General features: G+C 44.6%; 2 protein-coding genes across 3 annotated transcripts in view; both read right to left on the bottom strand.

Moving 5' to 3' along the window:
- Window positions 1–2,677, bottom strand: part of xab2 (XPA binding protein 2) — a 64,515-nt gene extending 61,838 nt beyond the window's left edge. Inside the window, exon 1 of the mRNA XM_052041824.1 lies at window positions 2,565–2,677. Within this exon, the coding sequence (XP_051897784.1) occupies window positions 2,565–2,600 (36 nt within the window). The 5' untranslated portion in view covers window positions 2,601–2,677. The remainder of the gene's footprint in view (window positions 1–2,564) is intronic.
- Window positions 2,678–4,651: 1,974 nt separating this feature from the next.
- LOC127585068 (Purkinje cell protein 2-like) lies at window positions 4,652–18,119 on the bottom strand. 2 transcript variants are annotated; one of them, XM_052042218.1, is made up of 4 exons: window positions 17,731–18,119; window positions 10,929–11,070; window positions 8,422–8,568; window positions 4,652–5,004 (listed from the first exon to the last, which is right to left on the bottom strand). In XM_052042218.1, exons 1-4 carry the CDS (start codon window positions 17,842–17,844, stop codon window positions 4,988–4,990), a joined length of 420 nt encoding a protein of 139 aa, XP_051898178.1. In that variant the 5' UTR covers window positions 17,845–18,119; the 3' UTR covers window positions 4,652–4,987. The 2 variants fall into 2 exon arrangements, with proteins under 2 accessions (XP_051898178.1, XP_051898179.1); XM_052042219.1 differs by having other exon boundaries at window positions 8,422–8,565.
- Between the last annotated feature and the right edge of the window lie 3,510 nt (window positions 18,120–21,629).

Raw genomic sequence — 21,629 nt, 5'->3', positions numbered from 1 at the left:
CGTTTCTGCCTGTTTATGTGAACACAACAATGATTAGTAAAAACAGGAAAACGAGGATGAGGTTCAATGAGACACAAGAGGCTGCAGACACCGGAATTTGGAGCAACGAGAACAAACTGTTGGAGGAACTCAGCAGGTCAGGCAGCATCTGAGGCAGAGGGGTGGTCAACACTCTGGATCAAAACCCTGGACCACGTCCTGATGCAGGGTCTCAACTCGAAACATCGACCTTCCCTCTGCCTCCACAGACGCTGCCTGACCTGCTGAGTTCCTCCAGCAGCTCGTTTTTTGCTCCAGATTCCAGCATCTGTTGTCTCTCCTTGGACCTCGTCCTCATTTTCACTAATCATTGTTGTACATATGTCAATAGGCAGGGAACAGAGAGATTTTTTTCCCCACACATAGATGAGACTGTGAAGGCTTTGAATATGCATGGAATGGAGGGATATGGATCACGAGGAGGCAGGAGAGACTTAGTTTAATTTGGCATTGTGGTCAGCACAGATATGGTGGGCTGAAGGGCCTGTTCCTGTGCTGTAATGTTCTATGTCATTCTACGTCAGGTACCTGGGACCTCATGCCAGAAGCAGCAGCAACACAACAGCATTGCTGAACTGCTACTGTTGTGTTACATGCTCCAGATTCCAGCATCTGTAGTCTTGCATCTCACACCATAAAATATAGGAGCAGAATTAGGCCATTTGGCCCATCGAGCCTGCTCTGCCACTCAATCAAGCCTGATTTATTTTTCTCAACCCCATTTTCCTCCTTTCTCCCAGTAATCCTTAACCCCCTTTACCAGTCAGGAACCTATCAATGTCTGCCTTAAATACACGCAATAACTTGGCCTCCACAGTCCTCTGTGGCAATGAATTCCACAGATTCACCACCCTCTGACTTAAGAAATTCCTCCTCATCTTAGTTCTAAAGTGACGTCCCTTTACTTGAGGCTGTGCCCTCGGACCTAAGACACACCAACCCTGCTGTGATAGGAGCCCAGTTACACTGTGCTGGAACAAGGGCCTCACACTCTCCCTGCCGCTGGATATAAATAGGGCTGGCCCTGAGTTTGACACCTCACCCAGTGCTGGTTTACTGCATTAACTCAAAATAGTTGGGTTGACTTGAGAAAACAACACCCATTCCCATATTGTGAGCAATTCTGGGCCCCTTATCTAAGGAAAAATGTGCTGGCCCTGGAGGCGGTCCAGAGGAGGTTCACAAGAATGAAAGGTTTAATGTACAAGGAGAGTTCTCTGGGCCTGTACTTGGAGTTCAGAAGGATGGGGAGGGGCTGAATCTCACTGAAACCTACCGAATACTGAAAGGCCCAGGTAAAGTGGAAATGGAGACGTAGAACTTGGCAGACTGAGTTATGGAGAGAGGTTGAGCAGGTTGGAATTTTTTTCCATTGCAGTATAGAAGAACAAGATGTAATCTTACAGAGGATATAAAGTCATGAGGGGTATAGATTAGAGTCAACGCGCACACTCTTTTTCCCCAGGGTTGGGGAATCAAGGACTGGAGGGTTTAAAATGAGAGAGGAGAGATTTAGTAGGATCCTGAGGGTCAACTTTTTCACCTAGAGGGTGGCCCGTACATGGAACGAGTTACCAGAGGAAGTGGTTCAGGTACATTTAAAAGGCACTTGGACAGGCACATGGATAGGAAAGATTTAGAAGGATATGGGCCAAACGCAGACCAGCTTAGCTAGGCATATTGCTTGGCATGGACCGGTTGGGCTGAAGGGCCTGTTTCCATGCTGTGTGACCCTGTTCTCTCATCTTCCATCGGGTAGAAGATACAGGAGCCTGAGGGCACGTACCACCAGACTCAAGGACAGCTTCTATCCCACTGTGATAAGACTATCGAACGGTTCCCTTATACAATGAGATGGAGTCTGACCTCACGATCTACCTTGTTGTGACCTTGCACCTTATTGCACTGCACTTCCTCTGTAGCTGTGACACTTTGTACTGTTATTGTTTTTACCTGTACTGCCTCAATGCACTCTGTACTAACCCAATGTAACTGCACTGTGTAATGAATTGACCTGTACAATCGGTTTGTAAGACAAGTTTTTCACTGGACCTCAGTACAAGTGACAATAATAAACCAATACCAGTACCTTTGGGAGTCTGGGATCTGAGGGCACAGCCTCAGAATAAAGGGACGTCCCTTTAGAACTGAGATGAGGAGGAATTTCTTCAGCCAGAGGGTGGTGAATCTGTGGGATTCGTTGCCACAGAGGGCGGTGGAGCCCAAGTCACTGGGTGTACTTAAGGCAGAGACTGATGGGTTGTTGATTGGTAAAGAGGGTTAAGGGAGAATGGGGCTGGAAAATAATCAGCCATGATTGAATGGCGGAGCAGACTCGATGGGCTGAATGGCCTGATTCTCCCCACGGTCACTCCCGGGACAGGTCTCACGCAGCAGCCGGCTGGGTGACAACTTGAGCCCGAGGCTCCAGTCGGGGCCTACCCACCACACACACACAAAGACGGCCAGCGCCTGTCGTCGACGCCGCGTTGGAGCCGTGAGCCCACGGCTATAACTTTACTTACAAACACCACGTCGGGTTTCTGCGACAGGTCGGGCATCTCGGCCGCCGGTGCCGGTGCCGCCGCTTCCAGCGCCGCCTCGCCGCCGCCCCGCCGCCCAGCTCCCGCCCCCTCGCCTCACTGATTGGTGGGTGCCCGGACTCCCGCTGGCCTAACGTCACATAATTCCACCACTCATGCACATTGATTGGATAATCGATATGATTGACGTCCATATAAACCAATTATCTTCTTCCTTTGACACCATTGGCGACTACGGTCGTGACGTAACATCAATGCTAGCTCTTGATTGAGTCCTTCTGCCTGTTTTTGATTGGATAATGATGGCCATAGTTTTTCTTCCTTCAATGTTTATTGGTCAAAGCGACTGAAAGTTTCTTAACTTCGGAATTAACTTAAACCGGTCTATTCTATATTGGAACTCGTTATAAACTGAGCCCAAGTGAGTGGATCAAGTGGAAGTCGCGTTTATTGTCTCATGCACAAGTACCTGTAGGCACAGGTGCAATGAAAAACTTACTTGCAGCATCATGCACAATTTTTAACTTTAAAGAACGCAATTAGAATAAAAATAAGTCCGTTTTAGTGAAAAGTGATTAAAGTGGCCATAGCGTTGCTGGATTGTGATTAGGGTTTTGCCAGTTGGTTCAAGAACGGAACGGTTGAAGGGAAGTGATTGTTCTTGAAGCTGGTGGTTCAGATGGAAAGTGTGCAAGTAAAGTTCAATAGATCAGGTTCTGCAAGACTTAAATACCTTTACTCATATTTTTATGCCATTTTAAAGGTATCTAGACAAACACTTGAACCACCAAGGCATAGAATGCTATGAACCAAATGTTGGTACAGCCCCCAGGTTACATTCCCCAGATCTGTTCGTAACCTGTCTGTAAATCAGAGATAAACAAACAACAACATTGTGGGAGAGGATCACAGAAACGGCCATGACGGGAGAGTGACAGGAAGAGTTGCCGCCAGCCAGCCTCACTGAGCGAGCGAGGCTGCTCAGTGCTCCCAGCTCTGTTCGGCTTGACCCAGCACCCATTTGTTGTGGCTCAGGAAGGGAGAGGGAAGGTACGGCAAAATGCCCTGTTTCTACCGGGCAGAAGATGCCTGCAGCACTGCAGCAAGGCTTACCTACCAAGATTAAACCTGCAGTAAGGTTTAAGGTGAGAAGGGAAAGATTTGAAAGGGACCTGATGGAATTTCTTCATGCACAGGGTGGTGGGTATATGGAACAATCTGACAGAAAAAGTAGTTGAAACGGGTGCAATAATGATATTTAAATGACATTTGGATAAGTACATGGATAGCAAAGGTTTAGAGGGATATGGACCAAACACAGGCAAATGGAACTGGCTTAGATGCGGGCTGCCCCCAGAACACTCTACGCACAAGATGCATTTCACAGTGTGTTGCGATGTACATGTGACTAATAAAGAAATCTTATCTTAGTTGGGCACCTTGGTCAGCATGGGTGAGTTGGGCTGATGGGCCTGCTTCCATGCTGTATGACTCAGACTATGACTCTAAATCCACCTGCATCCATCCTGCGGGTCCCCCAAGCACTCATTTGTATGTACAGGGTGTCCATAGGTCAGGCGCTTGTAACTTGGGGAGAACCTGTAAATGGGATATTGCTGATTGGCATGGACATAATGGACTGAAGTGCCTGTTTCTGTGCTATATGCCTATTTCTTTAATTGCATTCTCATGGCATCTAAAACATCCCAAGTGTTGACAGGAGCTTGAAGGAATAAAAGAAACCACACAAAGACATATAACCAAAAGCCTAGTCAAAGAATCAGAAGTGTCCAAAAGGAGGAGAAACCTGGAGGTGGAGAAGTTGCAGAGTTTAGGACGTTGAGAACTGAAACTATGGCTGCCAACTGAATTCAGAGATGCTCCACGTTGGAGTCAACTTAAACCAGTCTATTCTATATCGGAATTCATCATAAACTGATCCCCATAAACTGATCCCAAGTGATTGGATCAGATGGAAAATGTGCAAAGGTAGATCAGTAAATCAAGTACCATAACATTTAGATATTTATTAATATTTTTGTATCATTTTAATTGAAAACACAGTCAATGCGATGCATTTTGTTTCAACAACTGTTAACGAGTGATGTCAGATATTATTGTATGATGGTTCTAAGTGCATTGAGGCAATTCTCAAAGAGGCTTGGACATGTTGGGAAGGTGCATTGCTGCACGAACAACCAGGCTAAAATAACCAACGTCCATGTTCAGTTATCTGGGTCATAAAACCGTAACAAAGAGCAGACGGGTTCTTCTCAAATGAAAACAAGTTCACAAAGAATATGTAAAAGAAATGCTGCTGCAGTAGTGTTTCCTCTCGCTGTTTGACGACGAAACAAATCAACAGCATTTTCATCTGGCCCAACAGATCCTGGCTGGGGACATGTCTATTCAATCTCGGGCTCTGAAACAAAATAGAAATAAATAATTCATTTATAAGTCAAATGATATTAACTGGAACAAAATGTACATGGCCCTGGAGAGCATTAGCTAGGTTAAACACAGTGGGCAAGAAATGCTTCAGTGAGTGAAAAATAGGTATTGAATTGGTGCTGAGTGTTGGCTGAGGCTGCTGGGGAACAATGCAAACAATCTCTGATTATAGAGGGAGCTTTTAAATCTGGAAACTCAGTTTGAATCAATTTGAGGTAAATTGGTAAAGTAAATTGGTTTACTATTGTCACATGTACAGAGGTACACAGAAAAACTTTGTTTCGCATGCCATTGATACAGATCATTTCATCACATCAGTGCCTTGAGGTAGTACAAGGGAAAACCATAACGGAATGCAGAATAAAATGTTACAGTTACAGAGAAAGTGCAGTGCAGGCAGACATTAAGGTGTAAGGTCATAACAATGTAGATTGTGAGGTCAAGGGTCCATCTTATTGTACAAGCTTTCAATAGTCTTATAACAGCGGGATAGAAGCTGTCCCTGAGCCTGGTGATACGTGCTTTCAGGCTTTTGTATCTCATGCCCAATGAGAGAGGGGAGAAGAGAGAATGTCCGGGGTGGGTGGGGTCTTTCATTATGCTGGCTGATTTACCGAGGCAGCGAGAAGTGTAGACAGAGTCCATGGAGGAGAGGCTTGTTTCTGGGATGTGCTGAGCTGTGTCCACAACTCTTTGCAGTTTCTTGCAGGTCTCAGGCAGAGCAGTTGCCGTACCAAGCCGTGATGCATCTGGATAGGATGCTTTCTATGGTGCATCGATGAAAATTGGTGAGGGTCAATGGGGATATGCCAAATTTCTTTAGCTTCCTGAGGAAGTAGAGGTGCTGGTGCATTTTCTTGGCCGTGGCATCTACATGTTTGGACCAGGACAAGCTATTTGGTGATGTTCACTCCTAGGAATTTGAAGCTTTCAACCCTCTCAATCTCAGCACCTTTGACATAAGCAGGAGTGTCTGCACTGCCCTCTTTCAACTGACCAGGATCTGGTTTCCTGAGCTCCTTCCAACTTTCCTGGTTTACCGGGAAATTTTAGGTGTTATAATACCACGTAACTTTTTAAAAAAGTGAATCCAAAATATGTTGGTGTAATTATGAATAGCATCCAATAGTCCAGAAAATTTGCCAATCTGCCACCACCAAAGTTCTGAAGATGCCGGATTATGGGAGTTTTACTGCACCTCTGTTTACAACAAGGGAAAATATGACTATTGAGCATAATAAACACAAGGCCAAAAGCGAATGGAGCTAATTAGGTGTCAGAACGTAAAAAGGTAAGAAACAGATGCAGGAGTAACCATCCAACCCTTCAAGCCTGGTCTACCATTCATCAAGATTTCCCTCCTCATCACCATTTTCCTTCACCATCCCATATTCCTTGATTCCCTTACTATCCAGAAATTTATTGACCTTTGTTTTGAATAAACTCAATGCCCGAAGCTCCATGGTTCTCTGGGTTAGAGAATTCCAGAGATTCACTACCCTTTGAAGGAAGAGCATTCTCTTCACCTTAGCCCTTAGTAACCTAACCCTTACTCTGCGACTGAGATCTCTGGCTCTAGACTCCTCAGCCAAGGGAAGCATCCTCCATGGATGCAAGGTCATAACAAGGTAGATTGTGAAGTCAAGAGTCCACCTTATCATACTAGGGGTACTATTCAATAGTCTTATAATAGCTTCTATCCTGCTGTTATAAGACTATTGAACGGTTCCCTAGTACAACAAGATAGACTCTTGACCTCACAATCTACCTCGTTATGACCTTGCACCTTATTGTCTACCTGCACTGCATTTTCTCTGTGCCAGTGACACTTTATTCTGCAGTCTGTATTGTTTTACCTCAATGCACTGTGTAATGAATTGATCTGTATGAATGGTATGCAAGACAAGTTTTTCACTGTACCTCAGTACATGTGACCATAATAAACCAATTCCAATAGTAATGTTTAAGAGACATTTAGACAGGTACATGACAGGCAGGGAATGGAGGGATATGGACCATGTGCAGGCAGATTGGATTAGTTTAAAAAAATAGCATCATGGCTAGCACAGACATGGTGGGCCGAAGGGCCTGTTCCTGTGCTGTACTGTTCTCTGTTTTATACTCTATGTTCTAACAGAGAAAGTACAAGGGATCCAATGGAGGATTTTGATAAGATTAAATAAGGAAAAACTGTTTCCATTAACAGGAGGGTTGGTAACCAGAGGACAGAGTTTAAAGAGAATTTGACAAAATGAACAAAAATGAGATGGGGTAGCAGGTGTTTGTGACCAGAATTGCTTCTGGAAAGGGTTGTGGAAACAAGTGTAATAAGAACCTTCGAAAGGTATTTGGATAAAGAAAACACTGGTAGGGCTAAGGGGAATGGGAGGGAATGGGACTCTTCCCTTGGTTACTGGATGTGGAATTCACTGGTAATGCTGCCTTCTTGCCCATCTCCAATGACCCCAGAACCCAAGAACTGAGGAGGCAGTTAAGACTCAGCTACATTGGTCAACCTGGAATCACATTTGGAAGACTGGTAAGATCTTCCTTTAAAGGACATGAATGGACCAGATGAGGTTTTATGAAAATCCACTACTTTCATAGTCAACAATACCAAGACCAGGTTTCTCAGCCTTCCTCTGGAGCAATGATCCCAGAACATAGGCTTCTAGTCCAATAACTGAACTGAGAGGTGATGTTATTTGATAGTTCAGTCCCAATGGGCTGAATGGCTTCTTTCTGTGCTGAGCAATTCCATTATACTAGTTGTCTATTGTAGGAATCTCATTTCAGACCATCCTCTGACTGGAATTGGGTGCAGTGGCCAAACCTGATGCCTCTTTTGTCACACATAACTGATTGACAGAGAAGGAACTGATGGGTCTGAAAATTAATCACCACATTGAAAATCAAAATAAAACTGCAGATACTGGAAATCTGAAATAAAAACAGAAAACTCAACAGGCCAAGCAGCATCTGTGGAAAGAGAAACAGTCAATGTTCCTGGTCTGTGACCCTTCCCAGAACTTGGAAAGAGAGATACAAGTTAGTTTTCAGTAGGAGAGAAGGTGGGGGAGGGATGTGTAGAACAAAGGGAATGTCTGTGATAGGACAAATTGAAATGGCTTAATGGCAGTATGTCTGTGTAATACATTGATAATGGTAGGCAGGTCCTACCAACCCGGTAGGCAAGACTTACAAGGGTGGGATAGAAAAACAGAGTCAACATGATATAAAAATGAAAATGGTGAATGCTGGTAAACTAAGCAAATTAGGCGGCACCTATGAAAAAAGAAACTATCAATGTTTCAGTTGAGGGACCCTTTGGCAGACCCGAGATTAAGAGAAACATGGTAGTCTATGTAGCATTGAAAACTCTTCTCACCTTTGTCAGTGGACTGCATGTAACACTCAGATAGTTGGAGGCCTGGTAAGTTGTCACAGGTAACCCGTTGATCGTCCAATCGCTGCCCTTGTTTGTCAGCTAGCATGTCTAGGAGTTCATTAATTGGTCGATCAGAGCTGCTATCTGCTTCATAGAAAGTGAAGGGCTCATTTAATCACAAGATGAATGCTAATAATAATACAATATAGTTTCAAAAGAACATGAGCTCATAAAAATTAGGAAGAGGATTAGGTCATTTGGCCACTTGAGGCTGCTCTGCCTTTCAGTAAGATCATGGCTGACCCCTTACTTCAGTGTCACTTTCCTGAACTAGCTTCTTAATTCCCTTCATATACAAAAACATATCAATCATTGCCTTGAGTATATTCAGCAAGTGAATCTCTACAGCGTTTTTGGACATAATTCCAAAGGTTCACCACTCTCTAGGTGAAGAGATTTCTTCTCATCTTTATCCTGTACGTCCAACCTGTTATCTTAGATCACAGTGGCCTAGACATCCCAGTCAGGGAAAAAAAATCATAACCACATAAATTTTGTCAAGACTATTATGATTTTTTCTAAACTTAAGGGAGTTTAGGCCCAGTCAGCTTAGAACAAACCATCCAGAACCTTTGACCCACTCCCTCTTTTACAAGTATATCCCTACTTGGGAAGGAAGACCAGACCTATACACAGTATTTCAGGTACTCAAACCTCTGGCATGATGTTTAAGAAAGGTGAATATACAACTCTGTGTATACAGGGAGATCAGCAACATCACAGAGGTGTTCCTCAATCTGTTCTGGGCTCCCAGTGAGTTATGTTGGAAACTTGAATTGATGGATGGGACTTGAATCCTGGCTTTGACAGATATGTAAAGTTAGGTGGAATAAAATTCCATTCACAGACTCAGCACTGTCAAACTATTGAGCCATTGCACTGTTGGGAAAGTAGATTGGAAGTGTCTGTCATATTCAAGATCCTGTTACAAAAGCAAAATACTGGATGCTGGAAATCTTAAATAAAACCAGAAAAGGCTGGAGACACAAGAAATTCTGCAGATGCTGACGTAGGGTCTCGACTGGAAACGTCGACTGTTTATTTCCCGCCACAGATGCTGCCTGACCTGCTGAGTTCCTCCAGCATTTTGTTTGTGTTGCTCCAGAAAAGGCTAGAAGTGTTCAATCTCTCAGACGGCATCTGTGACAGGTCATTGACCTAAGTATTAAACCTGACTTTCTCTGGACTTTGCCTTTGAAGTAAGAAAGAGTTTGACCAAGTGGATATAAGATCCTTCTACTTGTAGGCAAGGCGAGAACAAGGGGGGCAGAAATATAAAATACACTAATAGGAAATTCTGGAGAAATGCCTTTATCCAAAGACCAATAAAACAGAATATGCTGGAGATACTCAGCAGGTGGCATTCAATTCTAGTTGCCCCATTACAGGAAGGATGTGGAGGCTTTGGAGAGGGTGCAGAAGAGGTTCACCAGGATGCTGTCTGGATTAGAGGGCATGTGCTATGAGGAGTAGACAGCCGGTATCTTTTCCCCCCGAGGAGTTGAAATGTCTAACACTAAAGGCCATGTATTTAAGGTGAGAGGCAGTAAGTTCAAAGGAGATGTGCGGGGCAAGTTTTTGTTTTACACAGAGAGGGGTGGAATGTGCTGCCAGGGGTGGTGGTGGAAGCAGTTACGATAGAGGCGTTTAAGAGGTTCTTAAGGCACATAAATGTGCAGAGAATGGAGGGAGATGGACATTGTGCAGGCAGAAGGGATTAGTTTAGTTAAACATTTAATTACTAGTTTAATTAGTTCTGCACAACATCATGGACTGCATGACCTGTTCCTGTCCTATGTCAGGCAGCATCCGTGGAGAAAGGAGCAGAGTTAACATGTCTGGTCAATGACCTGTAATCAGGTTTGATGAAGCAGACTAATAACTTTCCTTCTCGCCACTAGTTGGGTGTTTCCAACAGTTGCTGTTTTAGGCATCTTCCCTTCCATTGTACAATGTCCACTGTTGTAGAATAACCAATGTTGATCAAGTGCAGTAATCAGTGGGAGAATTTCAAGAGTATATACCCATGGGTAATCATAAACAAGATTACAACAGAGTTTAAAGAACTTCAAAGGAATTTATTTTGAATGCACAATCAAATCCAAGTTAAGAGAAAGTGCAACCCCTCCAACACACACACACAGAGACATGTACACATATACATACACACGCACACACACACACACACACACACCCAGCAGACAAACACACACACACACACACACACACACAATACTGCATAACCACCAGCTGTTTTGCATTGTGGAGCCTTGTCAATCTAACTGAGAACACGCTGTAATCCATTCAGTACAACTCTTGACATTGTAAAGAGAAAAAAACACTTCATTTGCCAATGGGCTGGATTCAGAGCAGACCCAGTGCATCATCCTGGAAGTCTCCTGCTCACTGCGTGACATTTGCAGTTACAGTATTGCCATTGTACTCACCACTGGCCTCGATGAGTGTCGATTTGTTGGAGGGCACCTCATTATCTCCGAGAATGCATCGCTGGTCGTCCATGCGGTTCCTCTGCACATGGCTCAGCATGTTAAAGAACCCTTCATTTTCTGCATCATTTGCTTCACTTTCCTAGAGTGAATAGAACAGAAGCCAATAATTCATCGCACAGATCTGGGACTGACAAGACTAGGAGAGTCAACCTCTCCAATCTGCTCCCACTGCAAGTTAAATCCCTTTGACCGCTTCCCTAGACAACAATACTGAGCATTGGCAAAGTGCATTTCCTCCAAGAATTCTTGACACATGCCACAGACCTGTTGCTCTGTCTACTGACATATCCACCTTGCAGACGATTATATCGTTTTGATCTGAAATTCACTGCCTCAAAGGGGGTGAGGGTATTTACCCCTGCTTCCCTAGAGAATCCCACTGCTCAGATTTAAAAATCAGAAAATGCTGCATGCATTGACCATAGTCTGTTGGTTATTTGGTTCCACAGGAGAGAGCAGATGTTGGAATCTGAAGCAACAAACAAACTGCTGGAGAAACTCAACGGGTCAAGCAGCATCGGAGGGGGGGTGGGGAGAGGGGGTTGGGAAGGAATGGTCGACATTTTGTGTTGAGGCCCTGCCTCAGCCCAGACCTGACAATTCCTTCCTTTCTCCTCCATGGATGCTGCTCAACCTGCTGAGTATCTCCAGCAGCTTGATTATTCGGTCAATTTTGCCTTAAGGTGATTTGCCAGTTGAAGTCAAATCAAGTTTATTGTCATGCGCACAAGTACAGTGAGGTACAGGTACAATGAAAAATGTGCTTGCAGCAACATCACAGGCACATAGGTACAGACAACACACAGAAAATAAATTATACATAAGTTGTACCAGACAGTGAAAAAGAAAAAAAGACTGCAAATGCAAGACCTTAGTGCAAAAAAATAAAGATACAGAGACAAGTCCATGGTAGTGTTCCGTTGCTGAGGTAGGGTTAGGGTTGTACAGGTCGGTTCAAGAACTTGATGACTGTAGGAAAGTAGCTGTTCCTGAACCTGGTGGTGTGGGACTTTGGGCTTCTGTACCTCCTGCCTGACGGTGGCAGCGAGAAGATGGCATGATCCAGATGGTGGGGATCCTTGATGTTAGATGCCACCTTCTTGAGGCAGCACCTCCTGTAGATGCCATCAGTGGTGGGGAGGACTATGCCTGTGATGGACCTGGCTATGTCCATACTCTCTGCAACCTCTTGCATTTCTGTGCATTGGAATTGCTGTACCAGGCTGTGATGCAACCAAGTGTTCACAATACCTTGTCAAGAGGTCCTCAAGTTTATAGTCCTGAGTTGGTATGGAAGGATATACTTGCCTTAGTGATGGTGAAGTGAAGATTCGTTGGATTGACACCTGGCATGAGAGGTTATCATCCAAGCAGTGGGCTGTACTCTCTGGAGTTTAGAAGAATGAGGGATGCCGTTGATAGCCCTCTTGGTTTGTGTCCAGTGGTTGTGGGTTCAAGGCCCACTTCAGCATAGAGCACATCATTTAGAGTAAATTTTCAGTACGCTATTGAACAGATGCTGCAATACTTGAATGCAAATTGTTAGTTGTTAGAGTAAGATTGCATCCGCTGAACAAAGACCCTGTACGATTCTCTGAAGAGCAGGACACCCTACTAATAACCTGGCCAACGTTCTTTCAGTTCCTCCAAAACCAAAATGAATAATTTGTTTGCCTTTTTTAGGGATCTTGCTGTGCATTGACCCCTTTCTAAAGGAGGGAGATATTTGTCTTTAAGTTGGCATTGGGAAGGTTCATTCCTGGCATGAAGGGGACTGTCTTATGAAGAAGGTTTGAGCAAGTTTGGCCTGTAGTATCTGAGGTTTAGATGAACGAGAGCTGATCTCATTGAAGATTCTGAGGGGGTTTGACAGAGGAGATGCTAAAAGGATTTTTCTTCCTGCCAGGAAGAGTTTAGGATCACAAGGGGCATAATTTCAGGACAAGAGGTCGGGACTGAGATGAGGAGGAATTGCTCTCACCTGGAGAACTGTGGATGCTGAGATACAGACTTCAACTTTTGGGGAGATCTGGGGGGAATGATCAAGTGGGGAACCTGACAAGGTCACAGGTCAGATGAGCCACGATATGTGGGGTAGCAGACCTGAGGAGCCACGTAGTTGACTCCTGCTCTTATTTCTTATCCCTGGGACTCTGGTAACAGTGACTGCCTTTCAAAAGCTGTTCATTGGCTACATATACTGGTGGGATCCCTGAAAGCTGCTTCACAAATGGAACTTGTTTCCATGGTCACTAGTCCTCCAAAGTTTCTTGCCTCTTTCCTCATAATCTCCAAGTACACAGAGAGCCACAGTTTCTGCTCATTACACCATCTCAGCTCTTCAAAACTGTATGACCTCCACATCTCCATTCCCTTCTCTTCTTCTAACCACACCCCCGATATTTTATAACATGCTCTCCCTAATTCATCTCAACTTCTCCCTGACTCTACAGATCCTGACTGGTTGCATCATAGTCTGGTACAGCAATCTGAATGCACAGGAATGCAAAAAGCTGCAGAGAGTATGGGACTCAGCCTACTGGGCACATCTCTCCCCATCATCGAAAGTATGGTGTATGTATGTATTGAAAGTATATATTGCACTGCCTCATGAAGGCAGCATCTATCATCAAAGATTCCCATCATCCAGGCCATGCCATCTTCTCACAGCTACCATTGGGCAGGAGGTACAGAAGCCTGAAGTCCCACACCACCAGGTTCAAGAACAGCTACTTCCCTTCAACCATTCAGTTCTTGAACCAGCCGGCACAACCATAATCACTACCTCAGTATAACAACACTATAACCACTTTGCACTACTATAGAATGTTTTTTTGTACTAATTGTGTTCTTCCATGTAAAATTTGTGTTTAATTCACGTTTTTCTTGTGAATGCTGCTTATCTGATACTTGCAACAGCATTACAGGTGCATAGCAGGTTTTTAATTGCATCTGTGCATAAATGTACTTGTGCATATGACAATAAACTCACCTTTGCCTTTGACTGTCAGCCTTTCTGTAGTTATTAGATCATCCTGGGGTTCTGCACATAAGACCAGGTGGCACGGTGGTGCAGCAGGTAGTGCTGCTGCCTCACAGCTCCAGTGACCCAGGTTTGATCCCAATCTCCGGTTGCGTCTGTGTGTGGAGTTTGCACCTTCTCCCTGTGACCACATGGGTTTCCCCCGGCTGCTCCGGACTCCTCCCACATCCAAACGACGTGCGGGTCGGTGGGTTATTTGGCCGTTGTGAATTACTTGTAGTGTAGGTGGGTTGTTGGAGAGTTGGGGGGGGGGGGGGTTGATGACGGGCACGGGAGAGAATAACCAGGGAAATAAGTGGAGGAATGAGGATACAGAGAGCCAGCATAGAGTCAATGGGCAGAATGGCCTCCTCTATTCGCAAGGAGATATGAGAAATATAAGAAATAGTCTTTAAGACACTGATTGGCTGCATCTCTGTGGGATTGCATTTGGAATTTGAGGAGATGTTTTTGGGACCTGTGGCTCGTTGTATTGGCCAGCAGGGTGGATGGTGAGGGACATTATGTCCTCTCTCCATGAGCTGAACCAGTCCTAGCCCTAGAATTCTACTCTCTGATCCTCTGTCCCCTCTGCCCTGCTCTGCCCCCATTCTACAAAGTTCTTTGCCACCCTCTCCAGAAACCATCCTTCTCCGTTGGCTCTGCTTCAGTCACCATTTGAAAGCCTTTCACCCATTCTCAGTCCACTTCCCCTTTCATCTTCCTTGCATCTGGTCGTAATTCTTCATTCTCTCCTTGTAAGCCTTCCCAGCTTTGAACACGGTCACGTGGATGTCCAGCGTCACTCTGAGCCCTCCGACATTGTGGACGATTGAATTAACTCACTGCCCAATTAGGTTGGAATACCTCCTGATGCTGCACGCTCTGTGCAACAATGAGTGATTCTCCTCGATCTCCTGTGGAGTTGCTCATGAAAATACAGACTGCCTTTTAACTCTCTTTGGTTCTGTCTTCCTGTGTCTTTCTTTCTCTATGCGTACATCTTAGGTCTTTGCATTGTCGGAATCATAGATTCATAGAGACGTATAGCATGGAAACAGGCCCATCAGCACTCCCTTTACACTAATCCTACCCGAACCCATTTTATTGTCCCCACACGTTGCATTGTTCCTCTTTTTTCCAATCCCACCTTTGTAGCTCCGTTCCTTCTGGATGTCTCTTGCTGTTCCCAAAACCTTTTCATGAGCTTCCTTGTCCACAGGGCACAGTCAGTGGGATTTGCTTTGGACTGTGCAAACAAAAAGGCTGTCTGGACCGACAAGCAGATTGACAAGTAAAGAACTCTCATCTCCAATGCATCGCACCTCAGAATGTCCTGAGAAACTCCACAGCCACTGAGGGCCTGAAGAATGAGAGCATTCTGATGGGTGATCATCAATCCGAAACATTAACACTGTCTCTCTCCATGGATGCTGCCTGGTCCGGTGGGTATTCTCAGCTTTGTTTTTTTATTATTATTTTCAATTTTTTGGCTCCTTCTGAAGTCTCAGGCAGGAAACACAGCAGCTGATTAGTGCACAGCAATCTCCCACAGTGTGATAATCAGCAGGGAAACAGTCCAGTGATGTTGAATGAAGGATAAATGTTGTCTGAGTCAGTGGGGGAAGCTCGACGACTCTTTCAAAATGACAACCACAGGATCTTTTAAACCTTATGCTTATAACAACAAAGGAGGTAATTCAGCCCACTCAGTCCATGCTGGCTCTCAGGAGAGCAACCCCATCAGTCCCAGTTAGTCTTCCTGCACTCTGCAGCTTATTCCCTCTCGCACGTTGCCCATCCACTCCCCTTTGATTCTTTCTGTCGTTGACCTACACCAAGTTACAGGGTTCAATTAATCTACCAGCCTACCATCTTTGGGATGTGGGAGGAAACCAGAGCGCCTGGAGAAAGCCCCCCACGGTGGTGCAAACACCACACAGACAATGCCCGAGGTCAGGATCGAACCTGGGTCACTGGAGCTGTGAGGCAGTGGCTCTACAGTGCCACATCCAGGAATATGGCACTGTCGAGCCACTGCATTCTGGCATATGCTACTGTTATCTGGGTCTAATAGTCACAGAGTTATACAGCATGGAAACAGGCCCTTTGGCCCAGCTCGTCCATGCTGACCAAGTTGCCTACCAGAGCTAGTCCCATTTGCCTACGTTTGGCCCATATCCCTCTGTCCAAATGTCTTTTAAACCTTGTAATTGTACCCACCTCTACCAGTTTTTCTGGAAGCTCGTTCCATACACCCACCACCTTCTGTGAGAGAAAACTTGCCCCTCAGGTCTTCTTTAAATCTTTCTCCTCTCACCTTAAACCTCTACCCTCTAATTTTAGACTTCCCTACCCTGGGAAAAAGACTGCAACCATTCACTTATCTATGCCCCTCATGATTTTACAAACCTCTGCAAGGTCACCCCTCAGCCTCCTTCGCTCCAGGGAAAACAGTCCCAGCCTGTCCAGTCTCTGCTTATAACTCAAGCCCTCCAGTCCCGGCAACGTCCTTGTAGATCCTTTTTGCACTTTCTCTACCTTAATGACAGTCTTCCTTTCAGAACTGTGATGGATCCACAGGCAGGATATTGGCCAGAATATTTTTGTTATGAAGATGTTCCTCACACAATCAGCGATAATGCTTTGTCAGTCTGATGGAGATGAAATAGAGCTGGAAAGTACACCGGGAGTGCTTCAGAATATTAAAGATACAAATAAAAACAAACTTTGGAGATGTTGGAAAGACCTAGCAGGTCAGTCAGCATCTATGGAGAGAGAAACGGGAGTAATGTTTTACGTCTGAGACCTGTGTAGTTCCAGCATTTTCTGTTTTTGATTTTTTTGGATTTCAAACTCCTGTTGTTTCAATAAAAACACTAAAGTAGGCTGAATGTACCTCTTATCTGACTATGATAGACAGTCAAATTATCCACGAAAGGTCATGCAAAATACTATCTCCCTCAGAGAGCATTGAACTATACCGAGCAATTACATTTTGTTAAGGGTATTAATCCTGATTAAAATAAGTGCAATATAATGAGGCCACTGTAAAACCTGACATGGCACTGCATCTGGTTCACACTTGTACATTTGCCAATTGCTTTGTGACCCCATAAAAAACCTCTAATGATTTAGTAGAGATATTAACACACATTAATGTCACATTGACAATCTGAGGATTCAGATACTAATGAAAGACACACGCAGGAAAGCAAGCTTGTCGGAGGAAAGACGGGTATTTCAAACCTGTGACAACTTAACGTTTTCAGAAGCATTTTACTGATGTGAATCAAAGCCATGCCTCAAGTGAACTTTGCAAAATTGCAGTTGATTTGCAGCAGTAGCTGAGGGGTAATATTTACCTTTTATTAATTGCGGTAATTTGGAAAGGTTGTTAACTAAGGAAGTTGAGGAACCCAGGAGTGGTCAGACAGAGGCTGGAGACCTTGGGAACGGCCAACGAGGAAGATAGGGACCCTGCGAACAGTCAAGGTGGCTGAGGTCGTTGGGAGGGGTGGAGATGGAGCTCAGAGACCCTGGGAATGGCTGAGCTGTAGGGCAGATGATCCAGAGACAGGAGCGTTGGTGACCTTCTGAAACTCAGGGTCTGAACATGGGGCAAGAAAGACCATTGAGGAAAAAAATCAGCGAGAAACAAAGGAGCAGGACAATAAGACTACACCATGGAAGAACTTGAGGGACTTAAATACTTACATTAGGTTCGCAGTCACCACCTACAGCACTTGGCAGTTCCTCAAGCAATTTCTCCTCATCAGATGCAGCACTGTTAAGTCTATTAACGTCTTCAGTTGATTCCCTATGGCTCATATCTGGGAGACAACTGAACACTGTTCACTGTAAATGCCTTCACACAATCGACCAGAGTTTGTGTTCAAAATCCTCACCAATTATCCACTCAGTTAACCTCCGTCATTGTCTTTTAGGGAACTTGATCACCACTTCACGAAGGAGAGTATGCAGCTCACGCCACCCAAGCTCTTGGATCAGGAACACACGAATACCTGGACAGATCCTTCAACCTGCATTCTTGGCTCAATCCGAAGGTCGCTTAGTGTGGGGTTATAAACCCTCCAGTTCCCTCAATTCAGTCTGCAGCCTATATTCACATAACAAGCCCAAGGAATCCCTGGTAAACACCCAATGAGATTAATGAGATCTGGAGCTTAACTCTGACGCACATTTGATAAGCACCTGATTAACTCTTTCAGATGTATAATAGACAGTGAGCACAGATTTGGTTTCCAATATTCTAGAAAGAATATAAAGGCCCCGGAAATGAGGGGAAAGTAGATTCACAAGAATGATGCTAGAAATGGTTCCCTGAAAGTGGAGCCACAGGTAGACAGATGGAGAAGGTGTTTGGCACACTGACCTTCATCAGTCAGGGCATTGAGTATACAAGTTGGGAGATTATGTTGCAGTTATACAAGACGTTGGTGAGGCCTTTTTCCCTTGGAGCTTGGGAGACTGAGAGGTGATCTTTTAGAGGTGTATAAAATCATGAAGGGAATAGATAGTATGAATGCTCACAGTCTATTTTCACAGAGTTGGGAAATCAAGAACTAGAGAGCATAGGTTTAAGGTGAGGGGAGAGATTTAATAGGAACTTGAGGAGCAACTTTTTTTATATATACACACACACACACACCCACCCACACACACCCACACACACACCCACACACACACACACCCACACACACACACCCACACACACACCCACACACACACACCCACACCCACACACACACACACCCACACCCACACACACACCCACCCACACACACCCACACACACACCCACACCCACCCACACACACACACACACACCCACACACACACCCCCACACACACCCACACCCACCCACCCACACACACACACACACACACACACACACACACACCCCCACACACACCCCCACACACACCCCCACACACACCCACACACACACCCACACACACACCCACACACACACCCACACACAGAGGGTGGAGGGTATGTGGAACGAGCTGTCAGAGCAAGTGGTTGAGGCAGGTACAATAATAACCTTTTTTAAGACAGTTGGACAGGTCCATGGATAGGAAAGACTTAGAAGGATATGGGCCAAATGGGACTAGCCTGGATAGGCATCTTGGTCGGCATAGACTAGATGGGCCAAAGGGTCTGTTTCTGTGCTGTATGACTCTATGACTCTAACTGAGAGCTTATTCCAATCAGGGGAAGTCAAACCTCTCCCTCAAAACAAAAAAGACCTGATGGTAGCCTTTGTGGAAGTGGTTCGATGAAGCAGCTGTGGGGGAGGCAAACACCCGGATAGAAAGAGAATGACACTCACTAACAAATCTAATAATGATTCAGGAGAAACTTCTTCATTTGGAGAGCCACATAATGTGGAAGTCAGGAACACAGTGAAGGGTTGTTGCAAAGGCAAAGAGCATCAATGCATTCAAGGAGATACTGGGATGGAAATAAAGAACTAGCTGGATATGTTGGAAGGGTCACGTGCAGGGGAATGAGGAGAGACTCGAGTGGACTTCAAAACTCAGTGCTACACATTTTATGTCGACTGAAAGCAAAATAACTGCAGATGCTGGAAGTCTGAAATAAAAGTCGATAATGCTGGAGATATTCACCAGGTCAGGCAGCATCTGAGGAGGGAGAAACAGAGTTAATGATACAAGTTAATGATTTTTCAGTAGAATTGGAAAAGTGAAAAAAAAACAAGTATGTTTTAAGTTGCAGAGGAAGGAGAGTGGTTCCTATCCCAGTTAAGTTTAGGATATTTTTGTCTACATTTCCTGTTTCTATTCAGGAAGACCAAGCTCCCAGGGCTGAGTCCTCAGCCTTTAATGTACTTAGTGGTTTAAATGTGAAGGGCACAATAGACAATACTTGTCTATCACAGACAGTGCACCACTCAACCTCTTGCTCCCATATTCAATGAACAAGACTCCCAATCCCAGAACAACATGAGCTGTGGCAGCCAGTGCAGTACTTCTTCTCCATTTGCAGAGACACCGGAATCGGTCAGCAGGTGGGGCAGCATCTGTGCAGAAAGAACGAGAGTCTATGTTTCAGGTTGATGACCTTTCATCAGACGTGACAGACCATGTAGAAGGATTTAGACCAGGAATGGTCTAAGTGATGTAAAGTCAATTCATGAAAGACCTTTAGATAAGTTTGCCTTGGGAGATAACATTACTAGGGGCAATCAGTTTCCATACAAGGTACATGGGTGCCCTTTTTGATAAAATTTACATGGTCTCCTTAGTTGTTGTATAATCCCTCACCTTCTCTTTACAGTTCAGGGGTCAGAGAGGCTAAATTTAGAGAGAGTTGCTGAGCCTGGTGTCTCACACACACACACACACGTTCTGACAGCTTGTGAGGTCAGAGGAATAAGGACTTAATTATTTTTAGTAGAATAAATGGGTCAGTTTTTCCAGATGTTGTAGGATTCTCTCCCAACTAGTCTGCTTCCCTCCTTGCTTTCGAAAATCTTCTGGAAGCAGTCAAGTCGAGTTTATTGCAGCAGCTTCACAGGCACGTAGGTACAGACAATACACAGAATATAAATTACACATAAATTATAAAAGACTGAAGATCGAGAGAAAACAAAAGACTGTGCAAAAATAAAAGACACCGAGATAAGTCCATGATCATGCAAGAGGTGGTCTGTAGTGTTCTGTTGCTGAGGTAGGGTTAAGGTTGTGCAGATCAGTTCAAGAACCTGATGGTTGTATCTCTAAACCACGTCATTCCTCACCTCAGCTCTCACTTCTTCCTGGTCCCAACGCCTTGTTCAGCTGTTGTTTGCTCTGGGAGATTTGCTACCTCTCTAATAGCAACACAAAACAACCTTGATTATTGCTTAGCTCCTGATTACCGATTCACCTCCCGTTAGCATTGCACATTGGGAGTCAGGACCACATGCACACTTCAGTTGAAGTGGGGTCAGAGAACGGGAGTTCAGTTTGAGCAGGAATCATTGTACCTCCCATTAAAAAACACTGCAATCTGTCCTCATTACATAGGATGGGCTAACAACTACAACACAGCAACAGACTATTTATTTAGCCCAACCAACCTGTGGTGTTCCACATCTCATTTTTCCATTCTAGTTACCCACCTGAACCACGTTGTTCTTTCTTTTCGGTTGTGTTTCGTTTTCCCTTAAATGCATCCTTTGCTCTTTGCACCAGCTGTGTCAGTATGTCCACCTTCTGACCGCCCTTTGAGGTTATTCTTGGATTTAGCAACTTCTAATTTACCATTCTGTCACAGGTGTGACTATGTGCTTAGTGCACCCTTCAACATTCTCTATTCTTGAGAAAGAAACCTGGTTAATTATTAACTAAATTCTAGCACTATCTTTATCAGTCTTTTTGCACCTCTTCCAGTCATATAGAGAGCACATTTATTCACAGTAATTCATGGGTGTTCCAGTCAAGACTGTGTATGTCTAATGCAACAGGAACAGGTTTTTAATTATATTCCTGCAGGTTGAACTCCAGTTCTTAGTTTATATTTTTTCTTCCTCACTTCCTGCTTCTTCTATGATGGGAGCCCATCACCAGTAGAGAGGAGAATATTCT

This window comes from Pristis pectinata, chromosome 31, assembly GCF_009764475.1.
Source record: "Pristis pectinata isolate sPriPec2 chromosome 31, sPriPec2.1.pri, whole genome shotgun sequence".
NCBI classification, from domain to species: Eukaryota; Metazoa; Chordata; class Chondrichthyes; order Rhinopristiformes; family Pristidae; genus Pristis; species Pristis pectinata.
The sequence above is the reverse complement of the archived record's forward strand: the minus strand, read 5'-3'. Positions and strand labels throughout refer to the sequence as shown.

What these genes read in the sequence shown, in the direction of transcription:
- LOC127585068 (XM_052042218.1), bottom strand. Translation starts at nt 17,844, where the DNA reads ATGAGCCATAGGGAATCAACTGAAGACGTTAATAGACTTAACAGTGCT. An exon ending in GTGGTGACTGCGAACCTAAT is followed by an intron (nt 11,071 to 17,730) that starts GTAAGTATTTAA and finishes TATTCACTCTAG; the next exon opens with GAAAGTGAAGCAAATGATGC. An exon ending in GACACTCATCGAGGCCAGTG is followed by an intron (nt 8,569 to 10,928) that starts GTGAGTACAATG and finishes CTTTCTATGAAG; the next exon opens with CAGATAGCAGCTCTGATCGA.